This window comes from Cetorhinus maximus, chromosome 13 (genome assembly GCF_964194155.1).
Source record: "Cetorhinus maximus chromosome 13, sCetMax3.hap1.1, whole genome shotgun sequence".
In the NCBI taxonomy this organism is placed as follows: Eukaryota; Metazoa; Chordata; class Chondrichthyes; order Lamniformes; family Cetorhinidae; genus Cetorhinus; species Cetorhinus maximus.
In genome coordinates this window covers 116,468,659-116,489,344 of record NC_135891.1, presented here as the reverse complement: position 1 = coordinate 116,489,344, position 20,686 = coordinate 116,468,659, and the positions used below count along the sequence as shown (strand labels likewise).

The 20,686-nt window shown below is 46.9% G+C and overlaps 1 protein-coding gene across 1 annotated transcript in view; it reads left to right on the top strand.

Moving 5' to 3' along the window:
• ncanb (neurocan b) overlaps positions 1–20,686 on the top strand; it is a 149,636-nt gene that overhangs the window by 123,572 nt on the left and 5,378 nt on the right. Inside the window, exons 7-11 of the mRNA XM_078554756.1 lie at positions 918–1,031; positions 7,742–7,900; positions 9,213–9,295; positions 16,585–16,729; positions 18,694–18,876. Coding sequence (XP_078410882.1) covers positions 918–1,031; positions 7,742–7,900; positions 9,213–9,295; positions 16,585–16,729; positions 18,694–18,876 — 684 coding nt within the window. The remainder of the gene's footprint in view (positions 1–917; positions 1,032–7,741; positions 7,901–9,212; positions 9,296–16,584; positions 16,730–18,693; positions 18,877–20,686) is intronic.

The window sequence follows — 20,686 nt, the reverse complement described above, 5'->3', positions numbered from 1 at the left end:
TTTTTGCCTCTCTGCAGCTGGCTAAAGGCTTCATTTTCAGGCTGCTAAACCCATTATCTGCTTCAGGAGTCAGTGCAAATGGCTCCTGACTTATAGACTGCTCTCTCCGTTTAGGTTAGTCATATAGAGCAAGAGCGTCCGAAGTTCTGCTCGGAATAAAAATAATAAATGCTGGAGAAGCTCAGCAGGTCTGACAGCATCTGTGGAGAGAGAAACAGCATTAACGTTTCGAGTCCAATATGACTCTTCTTCGGAATTTCTTCAGCCTCTCTTCCACTCCGAAGACGAGTCATTGAATCAGTTGAACATTAACTCTGTTTCTCTCTCTCCACAGATGCTGCCAGACCTGCTGAGATTTTCCAGCACCTTTTGTTTTTATTTCAGGTCTCCAGCATCCACAGCATTTTGGTTTTATTTTCATCTGCTCAGGTTGTGCGGGGGGGGGAAAAAAAAGAAAGATTCGCAGTCGCTCTTTTTCACGATTTCAGGGAGAGCCAAGGCACTTGACAGCCAATGAAGTACTTTTTCAAGTGTGGTAACTGTTGCAGTGTGGGAAACAAAGCAGTCACAGCAAGCTCCAACAAACAGCAATGTGATCATGACCAGATAATCTGCTTGCTTCATGATTTTAATTAAGGGATAAATATCACCCAGGACACTGGGAGATAACTCCCCTGTTCTTCTTCGAAGTTGTGCTTTTACATCCACCTGAGACGGAAGATAGGCCCGTGGGTCAATGTCCCGTCCGAGAGACAGCACTCTATCAGTAACTCACTGGAGTGTCGGCCTGGATTTTTGTGCTCAAGTCTCTGGACTCACCCACAGACCTTCTGACTCAGAGTTGAGAGAGAGAGAGAGAGCTATCCACTGAGGCGTGGCTGACACTAATGATTTTCCATAATGATTTTATTCCCCAGATATTGACGAATGCCAGTCCAGCCCTTGTGATAATGGAGCAACCTGCGTCGATGGGATCAATTCCTTCACTTGCCTCTGTTTACCAAGTTATGCTGGCAGGTTGTGTGAGGAAGGTAAGGGATCTCCAGGCAATTACATTGTCCAGTCCATGACACTCCCTGCACAAAGGCTCTTACTGTGGAAAATCTTACTACATGGGGGAGAAGAAGGTCCCAGTTTCCCCCAATTTTTAAAAATTGTTTATTGGCTGGCCCTTCCCCCTCAGCCCATTTTCAGCTGAAACACTTATTTAATATTCCAACGTTCTCCTGGTGTTGGCCTCTCACTCCTATCCTCCAAGAACCTGAGGTCGTTCAAAACTCTGCTGCCTTTATCCAAACTCACACAAAGTCCAGCCCACACGTCACCTCGGTGCTTGGTGGCCCACCCTGACTGTTTACCAGGAGGTAGTAGCTGGGCGGGGATGAGAGGGAGCGAGCGGGTGGAGAGGGGGGCAGAAGGGAGGGAGTGACGTGGGGGATGGAGGGAAGGGGTATGTGTGGAGAAGTGGGGAGGGGGTGGGGCGGGAATGGGGGGGGTTTATGAGAAGGAAGGAGGGGGTGGTTTGGGGGAAGGAAAGAGGGGGTTGGGCTGGGGAAGGGTGGAGGGGCTGCTGAAGTCGAGGACTTGACATAAGGGGAGGTCCGAAGTCTCGTCATGGGAGGGACTGTTGCCTGAAGGAAGTGGGGATGAGGTGGGCATTGACGGCGTCAGGGAGGGCGGAGGGTGTTGAATGCTCGGTGCCAGGGTTGGGGGGTTGATGATTGCAGGCTTGGTGGGCAATTGGAGGCCTCAAGGTGGGAAAATCAATGGCCTCGTGGTGGTTTGATTGGAGGCCTTGGCGGTGGGTGGGGATGGGTGGGGGTGTGGCGGGAGAGGTTGATGATGGAGGGTGCCCAATCGCAGACGCTCAACAGGCAGTAGGAAAGACACTCACGTCCCAAATCGACTGTGTCCTCATCTTGAGGAAAAGCTCCATGGTTACCGGCACTCAGGAAAGCCAGCTGACAGGAGTTAAGATTAAAATGATGACAATGAATGACAACGAGCCTCGCAAATTCATCATCATATTTAAAGCTCCAATGTGTCTCTGATTGGTTCGGTCATCCTCCCATCTTTCGATCTCAGTTAATGCCAAAAATGGGCAGTTTGGGTCAGGAAACGGATTTCTCTAATTTTAAGCCCCCACCTGACCCAAACGCCATGTTGTTTAGTTTGCATTTCCCTGCACAGTGTTGGAACAACAGAAAGACAAACTTTGTGTTTTTGTAGCATCTTTCATGACCTCAGGATGTCCCAAAGGACTTTAGAGTCACTTTTGCTTTTGAAGTGTAGTTACTACTCTAATGTAGGAAATGCAGCTACCTGTGTGCACACAGCAAGCTCCCAGAAATAGCAATGCGATAATGACGAGGTAAGCTGTGTTAGTGCTGTTAGTTGATAATGGCCGGGACACGGGGAGAACTCCCCTGCTCATCTTTGAACTGTATGGGACCTTTTATGTCCACCTGAGAGGACAGATGGAACCTCAGTTTAATGTCTCATCCAAAAGATGGCACCTCTGACAGTGTGGCACTCCCTCAGCACAGCACTGGCAATGTCAGCTCAGTCCATGAGCTTGAGTCTCTGGAGTGGGACTTGAACCCACGTCCTGTTGACTCAGGGACAAGGGAGCGCTACCCACTGACCATGGCTGCACAATTCTGCTGTAAAAGTTTCGGAACAGAATGGTTAATGTAAAGAGTAATCCTGCCCAGGACTGCCACACACTACAGCTGCAGCTAATGAAGCATGAGGGATCAATTATAGAACTGGATTTTAAGGATAGTGGAAGCAGCAGTTAGAAATGAGATAGTCTGTCATCTCATTGAGAAAGAGCTGGAGCGTGACCGCACAACTGCTTAGGCTGGGAAACATTACTGAATGCAGATATACTGCCTTTTGTAGACAGTCATCATCAAGCAGTAGATAGGAGAGGAAGAACAAAGAAATGACAGGGGTGGGGCTAGATTGAGAGAAACAGGAGAAGACCATTCAGCCCCTTGAGCCCATTCCACCATTCAAAGAGATCATGGTTGCAGCCTGTACCCACCTTGGCTCCCTCCCCCTTTACATATACCTTTGTCAATCAAAAATAAGGATAGACACATGGGACATGGAGGAGAGAAAGGAGAAGAGATCGAGGGAGAAAGGAATGTCGGGGAGTCGTAAAAGAGGAAGAGAGAAAGGAGGGCTGGAATTTTCCAGCTCCTCTCGCCGGCGGGATCTTCCGGACCTGCCGATGTGAATGGAGATTTCAATGGCTGCCCAGCCCTGCCGCTGACGGGGGGGGGGTTGGGGGGGGTTGGGGGCGGGGTTGGGGGGGTTGGGGGGGGGGGTTGGGGGGGGGTTGGGGGTGGTGGTGGGGGTTGGGGGGCGTTGGGGGGGGGGTGGTGGGTGTTGGGGGGGGTTGGGGGGGGGTGGGGTGGGGGCGTTGGTGGGGTGGGGTGGGGTGGGGTGGGTTGGGGGGAGGAGGTGGGGGGGTGGGGGGTCGGGGGAGGGGGTGGGGGGTGGGGGGAGAGCCTGCCGCTGGGGTGGAACCCACCGCTGGGTGGTGGGGCCGCCAGGGGGCGGGTGCTGGAAAATTCCAGCTGAGGTTTCAGAAAGAAGAAACGGTGTGAGGTAGAGGGAGAGAGTGTGAGAGAAGGAAAGAAATGTGGGAGAGATAGAGAGAGAAGGAGAGAGAGAGGGAGAGAGAGAGAAAGATGTGGGATAGGGAAAGAAATAACTTTTTTTTAATTCATTCACGGGATGTGGGCTTCACTGGCTGGGCCAGCATTTACTGTCCATCCCTAGTTGCCCTTGAGAAGGAACAGTTGGGCATTATTTAAGGGGGACAAGAGAGGCCTGAAAGGGAGGGAGCCTGCATGCTCAAAGTGGGAAAGAGAGAGAGAGAGAGAGAGAGGAAGAATGAGAAAGAGAAAGCGAAGGAAAAAAAGAAATGGGCAAGAGGCAAAGCAAGTGAGAGATCAAAACCAAAACTATTAATGGAAACATTGAATCAGTAGGAACATTCATAACCTAAGAGTGTCAACATCTGAGAATCAGACTAATGGCTGGCCATGTTAACAATTTGAGAAATTCTAGAATTTTCTCTCCCGCTTTCCCAACATGAACCTCGGACTTTTGGTGAATTGGTTTCTGCTGGCACTACCCACATGTCATTGGTCCATCGCTGCAGTCCACAGTGAGCATGCTGGTTCCATCCCTTTCAGGCCTCTCTTGTCCCCCATAAATAATGTACAGCTGTTCCAGTATTGCCCTGAGACCTCTGAAACTGGCACATAGGCTATGCGGAGTGGTGGAAATTAACAGCTGTGAGATATCCTGGAGCTTCGATCTGGGCTGAGCAAGTCCAGAGGGAGTGCTGCACTGTCAGAGGTGCTGTCCTCTGGGTTAACTGTTAAACTGAGCCCCCATCGTACATCTTGGGTGAACATAAAGGATCCCATGGCAGTATTTCAAAGAAGGAGAGGGGAGTTCTCCCTGGTGTCCTGGCCAATATTTATCCTCAACCACTTTATGTGGTTCAGCTCCAACTGGAGTATTGTGTCCAGTTCTGGGCACCACACTTTAAGAAGGATGTGAATGTATTAGAGAAGGTGCAGAAAAGATTCACAAGAATTGGTACAAGGATAAAGAACTTCAGTTATGTAGATGGATTGGAGAAGCTGGGACTGTTTTCCTCAGAGAAGAGAAGGTTGAGAGGAGATGTGCTAGAGGTAAATCATGTGGGGAATGGACAGAGTAGATAGGGAGAAAACTGTTCCCATTGGTGGAAGGATCGAGAACCAGAGGGCACAGATTTAAGATAATTAGCAAAAGAAGCAATGAGAAGAGGAGAATGAGGCGACGTGAGGAAAAGATTTTCACGCAACGAGTGGTTAGGATCTGGAATTTGCTGTCTGAGAGTGTGGGGGAGGCAGGTTCAATTGAAGCATTCAAATGGGAATTGAATTGTTATCTGAAAAGGAAGAATGTGCAGGGTTACGGGGAGAAGGAGGGGGAATAGCACTAGAATTGCTCCTTCAGAGCGCCAGCACACCATGATGGGCTGAATGGCCTCCTCCTGTGCTATGATCATTCTTTGATTCTATTCTATCTGGCCATTATCACTTTGCTGTTTGTGGGATCTTGCTGTGTGCCAATTGGCTGCATTGTTTCCTACATTACAGCAGTGCCTACATTTCAAAATGTACATCATTGGCTGTAAAGCACTTTGGGATGTCCTGAGAGTGTGAAATATGCCATATAAACGCAAGTTTTTCTTTTCGTTGTCATATCTGACACCAGGGCAGTGAGTGGATTGAGTGATATCTATATGAAAGAGCAGTAGAAAGCAGGGAGAAGCACTGAGCTGGAAGGGGTGTTGTGTGGAGCTGCATTGTTTGGCCAGTAAGAACCCAATTCCTATCGTTGGATATATTGAATTAGCTGACGCCAGATGAAGTGCAGGAACAATTGGCCACAGAGCCCCCTTGGGCTAGTTCCTGATCTGAACTATGGCCCAGTGATGCTGGCCCACCCCCTCTCTCACTGGACAGTGCATCTCCCTCCTCGTTTAAAACGCTCCTTAAATCTTACCTCTTTGACCAAATATTTGGTCATCTGCCCTAATAACCCCTCATGTATTTTGATGTTCAATTTTGTCTGGTGAAACTCCTGTCAAGCACCTTTGGGACATTTTACTACGTTAAAGACGCTATATAAATGCCAGTTGTTGTTTTTGCTCTTTCATGGGATGTGTGGGCGTCGCTGGCAAGGCCAGCATTTGTTGCCCATCCCTAATTGCTACAATCGAGCGGCTTGGAGGCCATTTCAGAGGGCAGTTAAGAGTCAACCACAGTGCTGTGGGACTGGAGTCACATATAGGCCAGACCAGGTCAGGACGGCAAAATTCCCTCCTTAAAGGGCATTAACGAACCAGATGGGTTTTTATGACAATCGGTGGTCGTTTCATGGTCACCATTACTGAGACCGACTTTATATTCTGTAATTGTTCATCAATTTGTTTATTAAGTAACTGAATTCAAGTTGGTTCAGTGACATTACCATTACACCACCATCTCTTCCTGGACTGCGATTTGAGGAAGTGTCTGTCAATGTTCGAGTGGGACTCCCCAAGGCTCTCTACCAAATCTCCACGTGACCACTCAGCAGCAGACCAGAAAATTTTGATTAATGCGTCCTAGATTGACCAACCACATGTGAGGACCCATAAGTAACATGCGGCGTGGGAATGTTCCGGACTCAGGCTCCAGGCTCATGTCACAAAGATTGACCTGTGAGCAAGGGACCAGGAGCAAATGCCCCAGTGGGATATGTTCTGCAGTGTTTCTGTTACTAATAAAGCAGAGACCGGGTCTAACAATTGGAGCAGGACGTGAGTTCAAACCCCACCATGGCAGGTGTCAGTAAATGTGACCATGAGACCATCGGATTTTTGTAAAAACCGAACTGGTTCGTTCCTATCCTTTGGGGAAGGAACCTACTGCCCTTACCTGGTCGGGCCTACATGTGAATCCAGTCCCACACCAACGTAGTTGATTCTTAACCAAAGTGGGTCTAGCATGTCGTTCAACTGTGTCAAACCACTACCAGCAGTTCAAGCAGAATGACCACTGCCACCTTCTCAGGGCAACCAGGGGAATGGGCAATAATTGGTCTTGCCAGCTACACCCAATTGCCAAAAATTAATGACAAACAAGCAGGAGTGAAGAGAGGAGAACAGAAAACGTGGGAAGTAAGTTCATGGGTTGAGCTTATAACACTTGGGATGGATTTCCTGGGCGATCGATGGACCAATCAGATTGCTATGGAAAGGGAGCCTGGGCAGAACATGCAAAGTATAACCCCAGGGAGTCCTGTGGATTAACTAGGCTAACACTGCAAACCTATAAACCTGTATGTTAAAGGGTGAAAATGTTAATCACTTTCTCCCAGGAAACTGAAGGCAGTATACTCATCTTACAACCTATTACAGAACTTATTAAGAAACACTCTTCATTACTTTAAAGGTCAGATGGTTTATACCAGAGACACACAAACAGAATGAGTGACATGCTCTCCAACAGCCCTTCAGTAAATATTCACTGTGCATTAGTTAAAGACAAGGTATCAATCCTTCTGTCTATTTCTTTCCCAATCAAGGAAGATTCAGCTTGCTCCTTTTTGAGGTGTTTTATATACTGTGTTCTGCAAACAACTCGTTTGATTATTATGTGTTGGAGCAGTGACTTAATGAAGAATGGCTTCTCCAGCCCTTTCCTTAATGCTAACATCTTTTACCCTGTGTTCGTCCTTAACACTTCACACCATCATTTATGCCTCTCCACTGTGCTCTCCTTTAGAATTCTCCCTAGTCACTCTCTCCACCAGCCCTTCTTTCCCCGTTCATTGCTGTCCATTTTGTTATGCCTGTCTATTATATTGGCCTTTAATTGATTTGCTTTCAGGATGCCTGCTGCTGTCATAACTTTTGATCCTGTTTTCCTGTCAACATTGAGTGTCGTAAATCGCTACGTCAACAATTGCCCATTCAATTTTGCGGATGTGCCAATGGCCGTGGTGTTGTTGCAGGCTCTGGCCACCAGTTGGCACTGTGCAGCAAATTGCTCAGAGCTGCCCTCCTTCTCGGCCGCCATCTTGCATGTGACAAAATCCTACTCATCAGTTGGGAGTGAGCTGGACAACGCCACATTGCGATTCACTGGTAATAATGTTGAATTCTTCCTTTGACATCCAGATACGGAGGGATGTGACCACAACTGGCAAAAGTTCCTGGGCCATTGCTATCGATACTTCTCCCACAGGCGCTTGTGGGAGAATGCAGAGAAGGATTGCCGAAGCCATGGTGCACATCTGACCAGCATACACTCAGCTGAGGAGAAGGAGTTCTTGAACAGTGAGACTTTCTAAGAGAATGCGCTGTGTGTTTGGAGCATTATCATTGGTGGCATTGTTACATGGGGGTATTGGGTTGCCAACGCTCCGGGATTGCCCTGGAGTCTCCAGTAATTAATAATTAATCTCTAGGATGGTACTGTGAGTAAACCTGGGAGAAAAGTCATAGGAGCATTAAAGAAAATATTTCCTATATTTCATTTTTGTCTGTCAGTCGTAAAAATATTGTTGAAGGTTATAAAAGGCGGCTGTTTGACTGGGATGGATGGGGGAGGGGTGGTGGTGGTGGTGGCAGGGGCAGTTGGCAACAGGAGGTCATGAGATGAAACCTCCCGGAATACCCCAAGCAGAGTTGGCAACCTAGCCACTGGATGTGAAAGGAGCTGCTATCATTTGAGAAACCCAGATGTAGGCCTGCAGTGCAAGACAGTGCAAAGGGTTAACTGTAGGAGAGCAGGCAAAGAGAAAAATTTGATTCTGTGACTTGAATCATAGAATCATACAACACAGAAGGAGGCCATTCAGCCCATCATGCTTGAGACTGTTTTATTCTAGAAAGCCAGCTGGTGAAGGATGGAACTGGAGCCAATCTTTATACATAATATTGTTTTTTTTACAGAGGTAAGCATTACAAGCACAGGCCTCCTAACCCAATAACCACAGTTTTACATTTATTTTTATCTATTTAGGTGCAGCACAAGTGAATCTCTAGTTACTGTCCACGACCTGCATACAATTTAACATGATTCATATACAATTATTGGTGCTGGCTCTTTGAAAAAGCTATGCAATTGGTCCTGCCCACCCCCCCCCCCACCCGCCCCCCCACAACTACACTATCTCCACAGCAAACTTTTCCATTTCAAAATCTATGTCCAATTTCCTTTTGAAAGTCACTATTGAAACTGCGTCCACCATCCTCTCACACAGCACATTCCAGATCATAGCAGCTTGCTGAATTTAAAAAAAATCCTCATCTCCTCTCCTTGGTTTCTTTTTGCCAATTATCTGAATTAGTGACACCAAACTTGGGGTTTTAAGGGCGTTAGGTCATTATCAGAGCTGAGGAGCTCCAGAAATTTGTCAGATTGGGAGAGGAGAAGATGAGCTAAAGTAGGCAACAGAGTCAATAAGATGCTAAAGGCAGTGAGAAGGCTGACTGAAAAGTCTTGATGTCCCAGGGTGAAGACAGGGAATAGAATGGGACAGGGCTTAGGAGCACATCATTGCTCCTGAGAATATGAATTTTACAATAAAATGGGCCAGAGTGAAATCCCTAGTTCCTTGATGTTCTTTGTCTGTCCCGTGTGTAGGTTTGGGTCGGGAGTATGCTTGGATTGGTCTGAACGACAGGACAATCGAGGAGGATTTTCAGTGGACTGATGGCACCACTTTGGTAAGTTTCGATCAAGCCTATAAATGCCAGTCATTAATCAAAGTCTTGATTGTTGTGCGGTGATAGATTGTGAAGGGAGGTTGTGGTAAAGTGGAGTACCTTTAAAAGAATGTAGTTAACTGACCACATGACTGTATCAACCAATCGCTGTACAGCAGGGGTCACTTGGGTAACTGTAAGCCTGGAGCAGGAGGTGATTAAAGAAGCACACATAGTGTTAGTGTCCCATTCTTAGCGCCAATAAACCACCAGTGTTTGTTCAGTTAATCGGCCTCTCTGCCTATATTATTTCAAACGCAACTAATGTGTTAATATCGAGGGCGCAGCTCACGTTCACTGGACAAAGCGAACCTGATAACCAAAAACATAAAAGAGGTTGGGGAAAAGAAGGATAAAAGCAGCGATTTGAGTTGCAATGTTTCATTCATTCGCCAACACGAGCGATTCCAAGGTGGGAAAGCCATTTAGTTCATCCATTGGTATCAGTTGTGGTTTAGTTGATAGCAGACTCACCTCTAGTCCGATAGTCATGGATTCAAATTCTGGGCTGCTGCTCCCAGTGTGTACTGAGGTGATGCTGCACTGTCACCATTTGGGTATAATGTTAAACTGAGGCCTTGTCTAAACTCTCAGGTGAGCATAAAATTCAAATTTTATGGAATAGATTTTATGAATTAGTATTCTCGATTGAATCCTTATCCATCAAGAACGATGTTGGGAATCTATTCCCAATGTAATGGGAGGGGGAGGAAATCTGCACTGGGGCACACACTGGAAAAGTGTTTGGTTTATTGTGCTTGTTTGGTAAGGGAACATTCTCGATTAAGAGCATTCATTGGCATCATTGAGCAAGTCAGCTACAACATGAGTTAAAGCTCTCTCCTCTCCTCCCCACTAACTTACCACAGTCCCAATCTCAGTGAAGCAACTTTCACCGCAATGATCTTTTTTCCATTTCCCACACTAGACATCCTGTGGCCTTTCTGAACGAGATTGTCCATTGGCACCAAATATAGGGAGGGAGTTTTATGCTGAGGGGCAGAGCTCATGAGGAACTAATTAAGATTGGCCAAAATCATCTAGCTGGACTGGATTTTGAACCAGATTGCAAAGGTGAAAGTCTTGTATCAACCATATTGCAGCTGCCAATTCCCTTCTTCCTTGTGGCTCTGATAGACATTTTTGCATAAACAGACAATCCTGGCTAGGTGCACACACATGTAAATACACATGTTACAGGCATGCACACATAAACACCCACGCATATGCATGCACACACACAAAAACACACACACACATGCACACTCACTCACATACTCACACACGCATGCACATACACACATTCACAGACACGCTCACACTCGCACACACATACACACACAGATGCGTGCACACACACATGCACACACACACAGACACTGATATACACATACACACATGCGCGCACACACACACTCATGCACACACACATACGCACACACACCCACACTCATACACATGCGCACACACACAAAACACTCACATGCACATACACACACGTGCACACATGTGCGCACACACAGTCACCCATACACACACTCACGCACACACACACACGCACACACAGGCGCGTACACACACACATGCACACACACACACGCGCGCGCACAAACGCCCGCCCGCACACACGCACACACACAAACGCGTACACACAATCACACACACAAACTCACACACACACAATCACACACACACACAATCACACACACACACAGTACACGCATGTATATGCACACACACACAAACGCACACACATACACAAGCACGCACACGCTTGCACATGCGCACACACGCTCACGGTGCGCGCGCGCATGCAAAAAAAAAACCACACACACACACACACAAACACACACACACAACACACACACGTAGACCCCTGCAGTCATTTTCGGTCACAGTGAGTGAATGGTTGATGTGCATAATTCAAAAGCCACTGTCTGTTTTGTGAATTTCAGCAGCCTTGTGTTTGTGAAAAAACACAAGGTTTCCTGTAAGTGGAAAGGTTCTGAAATGGTTGCTGTGGTTGATAAGCTGAGTTAAGCCAGGCTCCAGGGATGTTTTCTGACTATGGATTGTATCGATTTTCACCTTAGCTTTGATGTTTCTGATAGCAGGACCAGGGTTGGACGGGAGCTGGAAGGGATTTGACACTTCGGGGAACTGTTTGACCTCATGCTCGAATACAGCATTAGGGCAGAGTGAGACATGACTGGCTTCTTTAAGTTCATTGTTTAGATTTTTAAAAAAAGAACATGTAACATTGAACCATAAGGGTATCTCATGGGATTGTGTCAGATTTCCAGCATCTGCAGTATTTTACCTTTATCTCATGGGATTGTTAACTTCTCTCACATCCTCAGACCAGAAACTAAAACAGAACTTTTTCTTCAATAGATTATTTTTCCCTCACTCTCAGTTTCTACCACAATCTCTCTCTCCATTGTAATCTAACACGAAGATAAGAACATAAGAAATGGTAGCAGGAATAGGCCATTGGGCCCCTCAAGCCTGCTCTGCCAGTCAATAGGAGCATATGAACATATGAAAAAGGAGCAGGAGTAGGCCATTCAGCCCTTCGAGTCTGCTCCGCCATTCAATAAGATCATGGCTGATCCGATTGGGGCCTCAACTCCACATTCCCACTAACACCTTTGACTCCTTTGTTAGTCACAAATCTATCTACCTCTGCCTTAAACATGGCCTACCTCCACCATTCTCTGGGGATGAGAGTTCCAAAGATTCATGGCCCTCTGAGAGAAAAAATTTCTCTTCATCTCCGTTTTAAATGAGAGACCCCTTATTTTTAAACTGTGTCCCCTAGCTCTAGTCTCTCCCACAAGGGGAAACATCTTCTCAGCATCCACCCTGTCAAGTAACCTCAGCATCTTATATGTTTCAAGAAGATCACCTCTCATTCTTCTAAACTCCAATGGATACAAGCTCAGCTTGCCCAACTTTTCCTCATAAGATAACCCCCTCCTCCCCCCATCTCAAATATCAGTCAAGTGAACCTCTTCTGAACTGGTTTTAATGCATTTATATCCTTTCTTAAATAAGGCCACGGCTGATTTGATTGTGGCCTTAACTCCACTTTCCTGCTTGTCTCCCATATCCTTTGACTCCCTTGTCAATCAAAAATATGTCCAACCCAGCCCTCAATATATTCAATGCCTCCACTGGTCCCTGGTGGAGAGAATTCCAAACACTTTCCCTTTCTCGTTCTGCATTCTGATCCTGTTATACTGAATGGGACTGGTCCTCCACTGTATTCCTAAATTTCAAGGACACCGTCTCCTCCTCCTAACTGCATCCTTGCTTCGTGTGACCTGGAAACTGGGCTGAAAAGAAGTCGTCTGACAGGAAACTCCAATCCCCTCCCCTCGTCCTGTTGAAGGTGCCAATAGTTTTTGAAAGGGGTTTCCCATTAGTTCCAGGAACCTCCAATCCCTCACCCTCGGGGTCACTCTTCATATCTTACCCCAAGAAGCACGCCTCAGTTGAGTCCAACCTTATCCAAGGTAGAGACATAGGACCAGGAGGAGGCCGTTCAGCCCCTCCAGCCCATTCTACCATTCAGTTTGATCATGGCTGATCTGTATCTTAACTCTATCTACCCACCTTGGTTCTGTAACCCTTAATACCTTTATCTAATAAAACCCTACCAATCACAGTTTTGAAATTGTCAATTGGCCCGCAGCCTCAAAAGCGTTTTATAAGACCATAAGACATAGGAGCAGAAATTAGGCCCTTCGGCCCATCGAGTCTGCTCCACCATTCAATCATGGCTGATAAGTTTCTCAACCCCATTCTCCCGCCTTCTCCCTGTAACCTTTGATCCCCTTACCAACCAAGAACCTATCTATCTCGGTCTTAAATACACTCAATGACCTGGCCTCCACAGCCTTCTGTGGCAATGAATTCCATAGATTCACCACTCTCTGGCTAAAGAAGTTTTTCCTCATCTCTGTTCTAAAAGGTCTTCCCTTTACTCTGAGGCTGTGCCCTCGGGTCCTAGTCTCTCCTACTAATGGAAACATCTTCCCCACGTCCACTCTATCCAGGCCTTTCAGTATTCTGTAAGTTTCAATCAGATCCCCCCTCATCCTTCTAAACTCCATCGAGTATAGACCCAGAGACCTCAAATGTTCCTCATATGTTAAGCCTTTCATTCCTGGGATCGTTCTCGTGAACCTCTTCTGGACCCTCTCCAGGGCCAGAACATCCTTCCTGAGATACGGGGCCCAAAATTGCTCACAATATTCTAAATGTGGTCTGACCAGAGCCTCATAAAGCCTCAGCAGCACATCCCTGCTTTTATATTCTAGTCCTCTCAAAATAAATGCCAACATTGCATTTGCCTTCCTAACTACCGACTCAACCTGCAAGTTAACCTTAAGAGAATCCTGGACTAGGACTCCCACGTCCCTTTGCACTCCAGATTTCTGAATTCTCTCCCCATTTAGAAAATAGTCTATGCCTCTATTCTTCCTACCAAAGTGCATGACCTCACACTTGCCCACATTGTATTCCATCTGTCACTTCTTTGCCCATTATCCTAACCTGTCCAAATCCTTCTGCAGCCTCCCCGCCTCCCCAATACTACCTGTCCCTCCACCTATCTTTGTATCATCTGCAAACTTAGCCAGGATGCCCTCAGTTTCTTCGTCTAGATCATTAATGTATAAAGTGAAAAGTTGTGGTCCCAACACTGACCCCTGCGGAACTCCACTAGTCACCGACCACCATCCTGAGAAGGATCCCCTTATCCCCACTCTCTGCCTCCCGCCAGACAGCTAATCTTCTATCCATGTTAGTACCTTGCCTCTAACACCATGGGCTCTTATCTTACTGAGCAGCCTCCTATGCGGCACCTTGTCAAAGGCCTTCTGGAAGTCCAAGTAGATAACATCCATTGGCTCTCCTTTGTCTAACCTACTCTTTACCTCCTCAAAGAATTCTAACAGATTTGTCAGGCATGACCTCCCCTTGATGAAACCATGCTGACTTTGCCCGATTTTACCATGCACTTCCAGGTATTCTGAAATCTCATCCTTAATAATGGACTCTAAAATATTACCAACGACCGAGGTCAAGCTAATCGGCCTGTAATTTCCCGTCTTTTGCCTTACTCCCTTCTTAAACAGGGGGGTTACATTAGCGATTTTCCAGTCCTCTGGGACCCTCCCTGACTCCAGTGATTCCTGAAAGATCACCACTAACGCCTCCACTATCTCTTCAGCTATCTCCTTCAGAACTCTGGGGTGTAATCCATCTGGTCCAGGTGATTTATCCACCTTCAGACCTTTCAGTTTTCCTAGCACCTTCTCCTTGGTAATGGCCACCATACTCACCCCTGCCCCCCGACTCTCTTGAACTTTGGGGATGTTGCTCGTGTCTTCCACTGTGAAGACTGATGCAAAGTACCTATTCAGTTCCTCCGCCATTTCTTTGTTCCCCACTACTACATCTCCAGCGTCATTTTCCAGCGACCCAATGTCCACTTTTGCCTCTCTCTTACCCTTTATATATCTAAAAAATTCTTGCAATCTTCTTTTATATTACTGGCTAGTTTACCCTCATATTTAATCTTCTCCCTCCTTATTTCTTTTTTAGTTGTCCTCTGTTGGTCTTTGTAGGCTTCCCAATCCCCTGGTTTCCCACTGCTCTTCGCCGCATTGTATGCTTTCTCTTCAGCTTTTATGCTGTCCCTGACTTCCCTTGTCAGCCATGGTTGCCTCGTCCTCCCTTTAGTATGCTTCTTCTTCCTAGGGATGAATTTTTGCTGTGTCTCCCAAATTACTCCCAGAAACTCCTGCCATTGCTGTTCCACTGTCTTTCCTGCTAGGCTCATCTCCCAGTCAATTCTGGCCAGCTCCTCCCTCATGCCTCTGTAGTTGCCTTTATTCAACTGTAATACCGTTACATCTGATTCCAGCTTTTTCCTCTCAAATTGCAGGGTAAATTCTATCATATTATGGTCACTTCCTCCTAAGGGTTCCTTCACCTTAAGCTCCCTTATCAAATCTGCCTCATTACACATCACTAAATCTAGAATTGCCTGTTTCCTAGTGGGCTCCACCACAAGCTGCTCCAAAAAGCCATCTCGTAGACATTCCACAAATTCCTTTTCTTGGGATCCACTACCAACCTGATTTTCCCAGTCTACCTGCATATTGAAATCCCCCATGATCACTGTAACCTTGCCTTTCTTACACGCATTTTCTATCTCCTGGTGTATCTTGTGCCCCACATCCTGACTACTGTTCGGAGGCCTGTGCATAACTCCCATTATGGTTTTTTTTACCTTTGAGGTTCCTCAACTCTACCCACACAGATTCTACATCATCTGACCCTACGTCATTTCTTGCTATCGATTTAATTTCATTTCTTACTAACAAAGCAACCCCACCCCCTCTGTCAACCTGCCTATCTTTTCGATAGGATGTATATCCTTGGATATTTAGCTCCCAGTCCTGATCCCCTTGCAGCCATGTCTCCGTGATGCCCATTACATCATACCTGCCAATTTCAATCAGCGCCACAAGCTTATTTACCTTATTTCGTATACTGCGTGCATTCAGATACAACACCTTCAGTCCTGTATTTCCCGTTCCCTTTCTCTTTGTTGTCCATTTATCTGATGTGCTTGAAGTTAGGTTCCTAGCCCTTTCCAAACACTCTGTCCTATTTTGTGTTCTGGGGACTTTAATAGCCTCTCCTGGGCTCTCCTTTCTTTTTTGGGGAACAGGGTTCTACATTTCCACTATCCTTGATGTGAAGAAGTTCTTCCTGATGTTATCCCCCAACAGTGATTTACTAATTTTAAAGGTTCTGCCTCCCTTGTTTTTGACTCCCCTGCCTCCCATCCACCAGAGGAAATAACTTCTCCATTTCTACCCTGAGAAGCCTTAAACATTTTGACCAGATCAGCTTTCAAAGTTCTCTACTCAAGGGAATAGAGGCCTAACCCACGCAACCCGCCCTTGTGGGACCTCCATGTATTTGGTAATGATTGGAAATGGGAAATTTTGGGCAGTTTTCCTTTCTTGACCTGAAGGAGTCTTTGTAGCAAATGTTGTGTCCACTATGGTCACCAAGGCTGAGATCAGCCAACTTGGCCCAGGCAGGGTGTCAGACTTGGGAGTTTCTTGGCCTGTGTGGCTCACTGGGTAGTGTCAGTAGTGATGGAGGTAGTGAGTTGCAAATCCACAATTTTAACTGCTTTCCAATTTTTTTTTCTTCTTGTCCAGCAATATGAAAACTGGCGGGAAAACCAACCAGACAGTTTCTTCGCTGGAGGAGAGGACTGTGTGGTCACAATCAGGCATGAAAATGGGAAATGGAATGATGTGCCATGTAACTACAACCTGCCCTATATCTGTAAGAAGGGAACAGGTAAAGGAACAGAAGTCAGTGGAATGGGCTGAGCCATGGCTATCCAAGTGTTATAGGGGCTGGTTGACCCTCCGTGGGGTTGTGTAGACTCTACCTACATTGGCCACTCACAATATGTTGTAATACTTCAAGAGGATTCGTTCATGGCCAACTAGGTCTTTGGGAAGACACTCTGCTTCACTCAGACAACTGGTGACAGTACCAAGGACTCTCTCAGTTTAGAAAGTTCACAGCAGCGTTAGATCCCCCGACATACCCCCAACAATTTGCCAAAGCTCAACCTCAGCAGACTGCTTCTCTCTGATGTTCCCGCTTCCCACTCACTCCCTGATATTTTCTAGCAAAATGCCTGAGGGGAGGACCAAGGCAGGACACCAGCAAGCTTGCAAAGCATAAGGGAGAAGCTGTGGCTCTGTTACTGTCACTCATGCCTCTGAATCAGGAGATTTTGGGTTCAAGTCCTGCTCTAGAGACTTAAGCCTTGAATTGAGGCTGCCATTTCCAGTGTAGCTATTGTGGAGTGCTGCACTGTTGGAGATGCTGTCTCTCAGAGATAAAGTAAAACTGTGGTGCCATCAGCTCTCTCAGATGAATGAAAAAGATCCCAATATTGAAGAAGAGCAGGGGTGTTCTTGCTGGTGCACTGGCCTGTCAGCAAAGCAGGTTATTGGCCATTTATCCAGTTGCTCTTTGCTACTATGTGCAAATTGTCTGCCATATTTTCTTACAGTGACTGCACTTCGAAAAGTAATTTGCTGGTAAGAAAGGGCTTTGGATCCAGAGTAAATAAAGAGAAACTTGTTTGTGTGTGTGTGTGTGTGTGTGTGTGATGTGGGGGGGTGGTGTGTGTGGGTGTGTGTGGGTGTGATGTGGGGGGGTGGTGTGTGTGGGTGTGTGTGGGTGTGTGTGTGATGTGGGTGTGTGTGTGTGATGTGTGTGGGGGGGTTTGTGTGATGTGTGTGTGTGATGTGTGGGTGTGTGTGTGATGTGGGGGGGGGGTTTGTGTGGGTGTGTGTGTGATGTGGGGGTGGGGTTTGTGTGGGTGTGTGTGTGTGTGTGTGTGTGTGTGGGTGTGATGTGGGGGGGTGGTGTGTGTGGGTGTGTGTGTGTGTGTGTGATGTGTGTGGGGGTGTTTGTGTGGGTGTGTGATGTGTGTGTGATGTGTGGGTGTGTGTGTGATGTGTGTGGGGGTGTTTGTGTGTGGGTGGTAACAAGAGGACAGAAATTTAAAATAATTGGCAGAAGCATTAGGGGGTGATGGTGACATAGTGGTAATGTCACTGGGCTAGTAATCCAGGGACCCAGGCTAATGCTCTGGAGACTTGGGTTTAAATCCCACCATGGCAACTTGTGGATTTTAAATTCAATTAATAAATCTGGAATATAAAGCTAGTCTCAGTAATGGTGACCATGTGACTCCAGACCCACAGCAATGTGATTGGCTCTTAACTGCCCTCTGAAATGTTCAGTTCAGGGACAGTTAGGGATGGGCAACAAATGCAGGCTTTGCCAGCAACACTCACATCCCATGAAAGAATAAAAAAAACAGAGGTGAAATTTGGAGTTTTTGTTTAACACGGCAAGTTGTGATGATTTGAAACGCGCTGTCTGAAAGGCTGGTGGAAGCAGATTCAGCGGTAACCTTCAATAGGGAGTTTTTATCTACTTAAAAAAGAAAAATTCATCGGGCAAAGAGCGAGGAAGTGAGAGATTAATTTGATAGCTCTTTCAAAGAGCTGCCACAGACACGATGGACCAAATGGCCTCCTCCTGTGCTGTAAAATTCTATGATCCCACAGTTCTGTGACTAGGAAGAAAGGGCATCGTAGTCATTGAAAGACGTTGGATGATATGTCAGAGCAAATATCAACACGTTTGACTTTTGAATTTATGAAGCCAAGTTGCAAAAACAAAAATCACAAGCGATGGCCTGATCTTAATAACGCTGTTCCTTCCTCTGTCAGTGCTCTGTGGCCCACCCCCGGCTCTGGAACACGCCATGATCATCGGCAGAAAGAAGGCGCGTTATGAGATCCATTCGCTGGTCAGATACCAGTGTGAGGATGGTTTCGTCCAACGCCACATCCCCACCATCAAGTGCCACACCAACGGGAAGTGGGATAACCCTAAAATACTCTGCCTAAACCGTGAGTGCTGACCAATTGGTGACGTTTACTTGGTAGACCTTCCCGCGATGTTGCTCGGGCAGCTGGAGATTACCCGGACACGTGTGGCTAGGGGAGATGGCGGGGGACCGGGGGGAAGGGGGTGAAGGGAGGGGGCCACTGCGACAGGACTTAGAAGGAAGTCGGTGCAAACTATCCTTGGCAGAGGATCAGTGAAACCCCCAGAGAAAAGGCGCCAGTCGCCATTTGCAGATTGTTTTCCGGGGGTTCGGCAAACCTCCAGAGGCTGGGCTGAGTGATCAGGAAAACCTGCAAGAGATTTCCAGATTATCACGGTCTCTTTACACACTGCAGGAACAGAAATACAGAAATACATTTCAGCCTTCTAACAAACCACAGCTAAAGAAATGAATATATGCATATGTCAGAGAGAGAAGATAATTCCATTCTTTAGTCAAAACCAGGCATTTGGTTTTTCATATGCAGTCTTTCTATAGCTCCTTCATTAACTTTCTTTTGTCTACAGGCAGGTCTCTCACTCTCTGTGAGTCCCTCTTTTGGTTTGTCTGTTTTTGTCTGTCCCACTGCCTCTCTGTCTCTCCTGCTTTCTCTCTCTATCTCTCTCTCTCTCTGCCTACCTCACACTCTGCCTATCTCACTCTCTGCCTATCTCGCACTCTGTTTACCTCTCTCACTCTCTCTTTCTATCTCACTCTCTGCCTATCTTGCACTCTGTCTATCATTCTCACTCTCTCTGCCTATCCCACTCTCTGCCTACCTCACTCTCTGCCTATCTCACTCTCTGCCTACCTCACTCTCTGCCTACCTCACTCTCTGCCTACCTCACTCTCTGCCTATCACTCTCTGCCTACCTCACTCTCTGCCTATCTCACTCCCTGTCTATCTTGCTCTCTGTCTATCTCCCTCTCTAGCTATCGCACTCTCTGGCTATCTCTCTCACTCTCTCTTTCTATCTCACTCTCTGTCTATCTCTCTCACTCTCTGCTTATCTCACTATCTGCCTACCTCACTCTCTGGCTATCTCTCTCACTCCCTGCCGACCTCACTCCCTGCCGACCTCACTCCCTGCCAACCTCACTCCCTGCCTACCTCACTCTCTGTCTGTCTCACTCTCTGCCTATCTTATTCTCTGCCCCTTTACCTCTCTATTCCAGGATAATTCTGGGTTAGTGAGCAGTTTTAGCAGAGGAGAGCAGTTGTTTCTTTTAATTCATTTTGGATGTGGGCATCACTGGCTGGGCCAGCATTTATTGCCCAACCCTAGGTGTCCTTGAGAAGGTGGTGGTGAACTGCCTTCTTCAACCGCTGCAGTCCATGTGGTGTGGGTAGGGAGGGAGTTGCAGGATTTTGACCCAGCGACAGTGCAGGAATGGCGTTATATTTCCAAGTCAGGATGGTGAGTGACTTGGACGGGAAATTTCAGGTGGCGGTGTTCCCCTGTGTTTGCTGCCCTTGTCCTTCTAGATGGTAGAGATCGGGGGTAAGCAAGGTGTTGTCGAAGGAGCCTTGGTGAGTTGCTGCAGTGCATCTTGTAGATGGTACACACTGCTGCTACTGTGCATCGGTGGTGGAGGGAGTGAATGTTGAAGGTAGTGAATGGGGTGCCAACCAACCAGGCTGCTTTGTCCTGGATGGTTTCGAGCTTCTTGAGTGTTGCGGGAGACACACTCATCCAGGCAAGTGGACAGTATTCCATCACACTCCTGACCTGTGCCTTGTAGATGGTGGCTAGGTTTTGGGGAGAGGGGAGGTGAGTTACTCGCTGCAGAATTCCCATCCCCTGACCTTGATAGGGTCCAGCAAGATCTAG